Raw genomic sequence first — 9,469 nt, 5'->3', positions numbered from 1 at the left:
TGTATGGACATGGACGTGGGGTGCTGCTGCTGCACCAAAGCACTATCATTCATATATAATTAAATATATGTAAAGGCTGAAGGCATGAAGCATGCCATACCCAGAGAGGCAGAGACCCAGACAACGTATTTCCCATTCGGCCATTCTTTTTGTTCCACTGAGAATCCCCATTCCCATGGGAGAAGTATTCAGATCAATGGTGAACCGTGGTTTCCCCAACCCTTCTTGTTTCAAGTATTGGCACCGACTTCATTTCTATTGGAAAGAGTTTCTGATTTGATTGACCAGGATAGCAGACGGTGGAAGATTGATCTAATTTTGAGTTTGATTGACCCAGAAGCAGCTAATACTATTCTGTCAATCCCTGTGAGTAAGTTTGGGTGCCAAGACAGGTTAATTTGGCAGATTGTTCTTCCTTTTGCCTGGAAAAAAAAAATAAGAATCCCCATTCCCCAAACAAATTAATGAACAACCAAACTCAAATACTCAATAGTTCCAGACTTCCAGTCTTATATATTGAGTCCGACTTCAAACTCAAATACTCGATAGTTTCTATATGCTGCATTTTACTTCTTCACCAAACTTGACATTAAGAAGCCATCTATTTTTTGATCTGGAAAATTCATTAAAGAAAGACAAATTTCCACAAAGAACAACAAAGGAAGAACAAGAAAAAAATACAGAAAGAATAAACTAAAACCAAACGACAAAAGCCTTCCAAACATCCTAATCTAGAGGGCGAGGGAGCTCATCACTTTGAAGAACAGCAGAGAGAAATATAGCAGATTGGTTTGTGCAGGTGAATAACATTGCAGCTAGCTAGCCCAGGACAACCATCAGTTTGGCCGTTGTCCCCTGCACGAGCAGTCTGCACTTGGTTTCCTACAAGAATGTCTTCTTCACCTTTTGTCTTTCTCAAGATAGTGGCGTGCCACAACTTGAAGCCATACATGCATGCATCAGATGAATATGGAGGGGGAAGAAAAGAATAATCAACTTCCATTAAGGGTAATAAAGACATTTTATACTATCATTTGGTTATATTTCAACTCTTTTACAAAACAAGGCTATAAATCAAATTGGTAACTAAAACTTGGTCATTTTTCAAAATTTCTCAAGAAAGTGGGAAGCAAAAAAAATATATATGGAACCCAAATCAATGATTAAAAGTAGAGGATCGAGATGGAGCAAGCTTGAAGCAACCCCCGAAGATAAAATGGAACGTTCTTCAAAGCTTTTTAGGGCATTTCGATCCAAGTGATCAACTAATTAAACAGCCTAGTGTTATTTGGCTTCTTGTGTTTCTGGAGCTCAAAATTTAGTTTACTATTCCTGGTGAATGTGTCCAAGTGAATTGACTCACAAGTAGAATCCTATGGAGATAGGGTACCTGTTAAGTACCTTATACTTACAGAGTTATAATGATAATATATGTGTAAATTGAGATCGTTTAATGCAATTAATGGTGTGCTATACAATTTTATAACTCAGTTTATATTTTGGAACGTGAATATTACTTGGAAGATGAAAATGACTGTCAATGGGAAGTTTAATGTTAACTGATTACATGTACATAACCTCAAACCTTTACAGCTGTACTAATTCTACCTTATAGGTTTTTTTTTTTTAAGTAATAAGGCAGCTTAGTCTAAGAGTTTGGATCTTAGAAAGTTAATGAAGTGAAGTAATTAAAAAGGGACAAAGAGAGAGGAGAGGGAACACATGAAAGCCAAAACTTCTAGCCTCTAACAAAAACATAATGACCAAAAATCAAATTAAAGAACAACAATCATTAGGAACATGAAGTAGGGCGAGATCACACATTTAACTTCATTGTAAATCACTGCAAGTGGCTTAGTGGCTCTTGCTTAATTAGGTGTGCTCCCCAATCTAAGTTCGAATCCCGAAGCTGTCAAAGTGGTCAGGCACTGTGCTGCAATGCACAGTTGGAGTTTGAGCATTTCACATATGCCGAAGGAGTTTATCTTGGGCCTAGAAAGCTTTTAGATTCCCTCTGACAAAGTAAAAAAAAAAAGTCAAAAAAAAAAAAACTTCATCGTAAGCACAATGTTCCAAGTACAGTAACGACCTCCCACATTGAACGAAGCATATAAATCTTCAATTAGAAACAAAAATTATTATACTGTCGTAAGAGCAACACGACACAACTTCATCAATAGTTTACTACAAGCATTAAAAGCCAATGAAGATACATATACATCGAAATAATATTTTGTACATCTATTACACCCTGTGATAGGCTCATGTATTGTACTTATTGGTCCAACCAAATAATTAATTTGAAATAATAATCAAAGGGTCATCAAATTTCCCATCACACTTTACTGAAACGAAAGTTTGAAAGGACACTGCTAAGTTTATAATTGATCATAGGCAAAATAATAATCTATTATTTTGCATTACGGTCTAATTATGATCAACCAGCTAGGGGAGGACCTCTTTTCTCCAATTCAACATTTTTTTCTCCCGTTATACTCAGATCAGTAAGTACGCGCATATTTTTCTTCTTCAAATTATATAGCTAGGACTACATATTCGGTCTTATTATATTTTCATATCTTCTTTCTTTAACTCAAAGTCGTCCATTCTCAAAAAAAAAAAAAAAAACTCAAAATCGTCTAAAAAGTCCATGAATAACAGCTATGTATATGAAAAAAATACAGTCAGGATGTGGTACAATATTGGGGTAATAATTAATTAACTGGCATTTTGTCTGTTAATGACTTTAAGTTATATAAAGATGATCGATCGATGGGGGTAGATAGTGAAAGGAAGTTTAGGTAACGATATTTAGGTCAAAGAATTAATGGGATTGGTGAATAATTTCAAAAGAGTTGGTACATTTGGGGCCTTTTTTTTCAGTTTGATATGAATGTTTGGCTTTTTGAGCGAGACTGATATTCCTCACATAATTATTATATATGGCAGCTGCGTTCTGATTAGGGCTTCGGTTTGATCAATGGCGTTGAAGAACAGATAAGAGTATTATCGAAGGGACCACGATTTCGATCGGCTAGCTACTGCTACGTACAGGGGACATAAACTCGTATATAAAAACCAGCAGGCTTTGATTTAGAAAGTTCTTAATGATGAAAATACGGTCCTATAAGGGGTCTGCTACTCTGCTATGTTTGTCATACAGTAATAATCATATGTGATCATATCGATCATATCATATGCAAGTGTATATATAAATTATTAGCCTCAGTCAGTTTCACTTACCCTGATTAAGGCTGGCCTAATTAATCATACTTATTTTGGCTAATATATAAGTGGTTGCATGAATAGGACCTTTGCATTAATGGTTTTCTACATAATTAAGCTAGCTAGCTAGTTGCGAATGTCACTCATTATTTGAGTATTACTGGCCAATTTAAAAAGTCAATTACCAACATATGAGGAAATTAGTAGCATACTAGTTCCTAATACACATATATCATATGACATAATACTTGCCACAATGATAATAACATGTCATGCCATGCGTTATCAGCCACTCATACAAATCTTTTATGTTTTTGAGCATAGGATGTTCTTGATTTTTTAATCATATTAGTTTACTTTTATTTGAGTTAAGTCTTCTGAAAAAGTTGAAACATCGCATATTGAAATGGAGTAGAATTTTTAGTAACATATAGATCAAATGTATGGATCTATCAAACAATGAGGATAAATATATAATGGGTGCGGCTATTGTCTCCCTGCCATCTACTCTCTTCACCCTACATTAAAAAAAGAGAAATTTAGAAAAATAACATTTTTAGGAACATGAAATTGACTTTTAACCTTATTTTCTAAACATGTTGAAATCTAACCCAAATGAAGGTTAAAAGTACTTAAATGCCCTTATTGGCTTATGTTATTTACATTATTCTATAAATCCAATTATGCATATGGGGTTGGGATCGGATTGGAGTTGGGTCCTTGCTGGGTTGTGTTTTGCAGCGGTCGGAGGGCGAGTCGGGCTCGATGGATTGAGGGATCAGTTCGCTGGGTTGATGAGAGGAAACGGTGTGGTGGGAGGAAACAGTGTGGAGGCGGTGGGTTGGGAGCAGCAACGCGATTCCGGGTTGGTGGTTCTGCTTCCTTGGTTGGTGATGGGTTGAAGGATTTTCGATCTGACTTCTAGGCTTCTGGCCATACGGGTTTGGGATTGTGATGGGGTGTAGGATCCATACGGGTTCGATCTGGTTTCGCTGGTGGTCCGTCGGCGGCAGGGTGGTGATGGTGGTGAGCACAAAGAAAAAGTAGAACTTTGCATTTTGGGTACTCATGTCTTTTCACACTCTAAAAAGGTTAGATTTCAGTTTTTTTTACAAAGAGGTTAATAATCAACTTCATGTTTAAAAAGAGGTTATTTTTCTAAATTTCTCTTTAAAAAATTCCAATACTAACCTTGTGATTAAGAAATTTTATAAAATAAAAACAAAAAATATTATTCAAAAATAAAAAAATAAACTCAAGAGCGTTTGCAGTGTACTAGGCCACTGCACCTCCCGTTGTGCAGCCTAGATTACTAGCTACCTCTGCCTTTAACGTACAACTCACCTGCCATCGCACTCTACTTGTGTATTTTTTTTCCTTGGCTCCATGACTTCATCGATCCGATGTTCAATGAGCTCTTGATTTGATGGAATTCTTTTCCACCCACAAATTTTCTCTCTTTGTCTTTCAATCTCAGTTCACTTTGATTTTGTTTTTCATCAGGTCTTTTGTGTATCTTGATTAACTCCAACCCAGGTCAACAAAGTGCATGTGCTCTATGATGAACCGACTAACAATATTAGAAGAAAAAGTGGAGAGAGAGAGAGAGAGAGAGATAGCTAGAAAGAAAGAGACCAGGATATTTGTACAATGCTGCAAATATGGATTGGTATACGATCTGTACTAGGTTTATATTGTCTTGTTTATTTACTCGTAATTATTTTTTTATTCAAGGGTAATATTAGAAATTTTGGTGTTAAAAATCAAATGTAGGGTGAACAAAGAAAATAGTAGGGTGGTATTAGCCGCACCCATATACAATTCAACCCTTAAAAAAAGAACAAAGCGAAATGAAAGAAGACAGTCTCTACATCTTCTTATACAATCAACTACCTCAAGAACAAGAGAACTTACAACAGCAAAAAAAAATTGTGTAAATGCAATAGTCACAGCTAGATAAGATGATGATATTCTAAAATAAGGAGCTGAGATCCCACCTAAAAATGAAAAAAAAAAAGAAAAAAAGTGAAAAGTGAGGACTCAATCCTTCTTTTTTTAAATAATTTTTTTATATATAATTCGACACTCAAAATTATGAAAAATACTGAAAATAAAATTGAATTGAGTGACCCAATTAATCAGCCTATATAAGATTAAGATTTAAATTTTGTTCATACATGTGGTCTAGAATAATAGTCTAACATATATATATAGTCATGCAAAGTAACAACCTCAAGTATGAAATTTGAGCCAAGTCCATATACAATACAGAATTAAAATGTAAACTTCATTTTGATCTTTTTATTTAGTCATAGTCTATATATGGTATGAAACTTTAATTTTAAATTCCACGTACCTGTGGCATATTAATCTCATGCATTGACCCTGTATACCATTACACCTCATTGTGTATTGTATTACACAGTTTGCATTATCATATTGATTTTTCTCCAGTGATATGTCTGCAGTATGGACTATCTCAGCTTAAAGATCGACTTGTCGTTTCATTAGTCTCTTCTGCTTGTAAGAAAGGAGGTAAGACTCATTCAATATGGGACATATGCTCAAGCTGTCACCCTGCCATGGACATGAAAAGACTGAATTATATATATTAATTGTTTCTGTTTGGGGCCATTTTCTTCTTTTCTTATATGGAATGAAATTAACAGAAAACTACTACTTGTCAAAGTCGATCGACTTTCACTGGGAGTTGTTACTTTGTATGGTGTGAAGCAGCAACTTTCAAGCTTGTCCTTACACACTAGTCGAATAATTTTCAGAGTTTTTATGAGTTTACTGATCATCGAGAGGTGTGCTGCTTGAATTTGAGGGCTAAAGGATATGATTTTGCCGTCAACTAGTTTCCATGGTTTCTTCAATTCTAGGGATTACTTCGATGAGGTTAATGCAAAATTTTGTACATATTCATTCTTCTTCCAATTAAGTTGCCTCTCTGTCTATCAAATAATCAATATGAAGTCGATATTTTTAAGAAAAGCTATAAAATATGCAAAAACAATGCGAGTGTTATTTCCAGCTTCTTTCAAGATATAAACCCATTACGTAAGATAATCACAAATTGAAATTGACCAAAGTACAGTCCTTTTTGTTATGAGCAACTTAGAGACGTTCTTGATCAGTTGATCATGCATTTCCATGTCCTTGTGTAAAAAGTATTTAATTGGAAACTGGAAATTTTTCAAGTTGACTTTCACATTTGCATGCATCTTATTGGCAAATAACTCAATGAGAAATTTAGCTGCACATAAACTTTGATGGTCAAAGAAACTATCAAATTTTTAGAGGTATGAATTACTCTCCAACACATTGTACATGATACTTTATCATGTATGTATTGTTCTCATTCAAAAATAATTAAATCGATCAAATGCTTAATCATACACGAAACTAGTTAAAATCATATATATTAAGAACACACCTCACGCGACAAGACTTTAAAAACTTTAGAAGTTACTTTTGTCGATTTCTTTTTCTTATTAGATTATGAAATGAAATGTGAACTAATTCATTAAAATTTCTTATTCTCTAAAAAATAAATATTTAAAAATGTTTAGACTTGGGTGGATGAGGCGGATTGGCTGAAATAACAGAAGTCAAAGCAAATCAGATAAAAAAAAACCCAACCTTTAAACCAACCAATCTTGTTCGAGGTACCCAATCTTCACACTGAGCTCATAAGTATCTGATCATAGCCCTCAAACGAATTTTCTTTCCCAATCTGGCAATGCATTTTTGCAAAACACTATAAGAGAGACAGAGCTGTGAAGGAGTGAAGTTCAAGTCTTCACCCACACTCACTTCACTACACACATACACCCCCTTTTCTTTTAACAAAGAAAAGAAAAAACACCAAATTCTTTGCCTTTCTTATCTCACTGCTTTGCTCTTCCTTCCGAAAAATGTCCTGAAAAACTTGGGTGACTAAAATCCATGGAGTTCGACCTTGAAAACCCACTAACAATTTCCCATGATATCCACTCTGACTCGGTCACTTCTCTGTTCTCCATTGAATCCGATCACATGCCATCTGAGAATTACTTCCAAACCCTTCAAGCTGGAGACTTTGACATCTCTGTTCGAAGGGAAGCCATGGCTTCAATCTCACAGGTACAATTCTTGTAAGAACAGAGACATGAATTCTTGAATTTTGTCCTATTTACCAATTTAGTGACCCATAAATTATGTTTTTGCTGCAGCTTTGTTGTAACTCTGATAACTTCTTATCCTACCTTGCTGTCAATTATCTTGATCGGTTCTTGTCCTGCCAAGGAAAGCTGGTATAGAACTATAGATTAACACTTGGAAGCACTGTTTTTTTTTTTTTTTTTGTCTCGTTTGATAACGAAAATCGCATTTTGTACTAATTGGGTTCTTCCCAAAATGGCAATTGCACAATGGTTTCTGGGGTTTAAATCATTTGACGAGATCTAACTGAGCTTGGGACATTTGCAGCAACCGAAGCCTTGGATCATCAAGCTCCTTGCAATCTCCTGCGTTTCTTTAGCTGCCAAGATGAAGAAAACAGATTTTTCTCTTCTTGATTTTCAGGTACCAAAACCACAGCTTTCTTTAGATCGATCAGTAATGCTTCATTCATTGAAACATGTAAAATTTGATGAGAATTTTGGTATATACAGAGTGACGGAGGTATCATTTTTGATACTCGAACGATAGAGAGAACGGAGTTCCTGATTTTGGGAGCTCTAAAATGGAGAATGCGGTCCATAACTCCCTTCTCTTTCATTCTCTTCTTCATTTCTTTGTTCAAGCTTGAAGATCCTCCGTTGAGGCAAGCTCTCAAAGCCAGAGCTACCCAGATCATCCTCAAAGCTCAAAATGGTATAGAACCCTTATGAGAATCATGAGTTCACATTTTTGTCATACACTTCTCCACCATGAAAATGTTCATGACTTTTCTTGTATTTGGTTGTTTTGCAGATATGAAGCTTTTTGTGTTCAAGCCATCAATAATTGCAGCCTCTGCTCTCCTCTCTGCTTCTCATGAGTTATTCCCAATGCAATGTCCCTGCTTTAAAAAAGCACTATCCAACTGTTCCTATGTAAACAAGGTAAATAACTAAGCACCCTTCTTTATAAGTTATAACCAATACAATCGTTCACATTAATTATAGGTAATTTACTTTCTTGTTTCTTGGGTAGATAACTTTGCTGCAATGCTACAATTGTATGCAAGACAGTGTGGTAGATGAGTACGATTCAGTCTTGGAGATGGTGTCTAGCTCAGTGACACCGGCCAATGTGTTGGATCATACTTTTTCATGCTCTGCAGACAGTGGAAGAACCACAGTGACCAGCATTACCACTTTAAAATTGGAGAGGGACATCAAGAGGAGGAAATTTAGTGAATATTGTAAAGATCATCACCACAGAGTTGTCCAAATTAATTTCTCATCAGATCCAGCAACACTCGGGCCTAGTTAGAGCTAATGACAGAGCTCATCAATGGTCTCTCCCTCTCCTTGTGAGAGTGACACAAGCTAATAAGCTCTGCTCCAATGACAGGGGAAATGGAGAGGGAAAAACAGAAAAAGAAAAAAAAGTGATGGGAGAGAACACAGGGGGGGGGGGAAAGTTTCGCTATACAGAAAAATTACAGAACGATGTCCTCAACTGTTGCAACCTTGATCCTACGTGGATGAAGTTAAAAGTCGAGAAACCTCTATAAAGAGAATGGTTCCAAATCTTTTTTCAATATCTTGAGCGTGTGATGAAAATATGCAAAATGTATTTGCAACAAAATTGGCTCTCTTTGGACATGCTTGAATGAAACCAAACCTACCACTGTTGGCTTCATTTTCTCTAGGGGTGAGCAGATCGAAGAGATGAAAAGGAATGGGGTTTTTTCCGTTTCTCTTGTTTTCTTCCAATTATTATTATTTGAAGCTGTCTGCTTTTTGTTTTCTCTTTAGGAACCAAACAAAGACAAGACTTAACAAAAACTTTGAATTGAAATCTTGTTTGAGTGAGTTGGATTTGTGTCTCTAGCTTCAATAACACAAAAGGAAGAAGCAATAATCTCAATAGCTAGGGAGTGTACTTCTCCTCCTCCATAATTCAGTTACACTGTCGATGACAGCGTTGCTTGTAGTCAGCGCGGGAAAGTTTTGGAAATTACTGTTCTACCCATGTGTCCTTTACCCCTTGGGGCAGTGCCACAGTGTGGCTTTTGAAAAGGAACTTCATGGGTGCTTTAACTGCTTTT

At 35.9% G+C, this 9,469-nt stretch overlaps 1 protein-coding gene across 1 annotated transcript; it reads left to right on the top strand.

The window, feature by feature from the left end:
• The first annotated feature begins 7,021 nt into the window (after positions 1-7,021).
• LOC112189549 (putative cyclin-D6-1) lies at positions 7,022-9,156 on the top strand. Its single transcript, XM_024328896.2, has 6 exons — positions 7,022-7,353; positions 7,443-7,523; positions 7,699-7,794; positions 7,884-8,085; positions 8,185-8,315; positions 8,407-9,156. Exons 1-6 carry the CDS (start codon positions 7,177-7,179, stop codon positions 8,686-8,688), a joined length of 969 nt encoding a protein of 322 aa, XP_024184664.1. The 5' UTR covers positions 7,022-7,176; the 3' UTR covers positions 8,689-9,156.
• The last annotated feature ends 313 nt before the right edge of the window (positions 9,157-9,469 follow it).

Source organism: Rosa chinensis, chromosome 2 (assembly GCF_002994745.2).
Source record: "Rosa chinensis cultivar Old Blush chromosome 2, RchiOBHm-V2, whole genome shotgun sequence".
Lineage (NCBI taxonomy): Eukaryota > Viridiplantae > Streptophyta > Magnoliopsida > Rosales > Rosaceae > Rosa > Rosa chinensis.
The sequence above is the reverse complement of the archived record's forward strand: the minus strand, read 5'-3'. Positions and strand labels throughout refer to the sequence as shown.

Excerpts from the sequence above, each read along its gene's own strand:
- LOC112189549 (XM_024328896.2), top strand. The coding sequence starts at position 7,177 with ATGGAGTTCGACCTTGAAAACCCACTAACAATTTCCCATGATATCCAC. Across the intron at positions 7,795-7,883 it reads TTTCTCTTCTTGATTTTCAG|AGTGACGGAGGTATCATTTT; the intron begins GTACCAAAACCA and ends TGGTATATACAG. Across the intron at positions 8,316-8,406 it reads ACTGTTCCTATGTAAACAAG|ATAACTTTGCTGCAATGCTA; the intron begins GTAAATAACTAA and ends TTTCTTGGGTAG.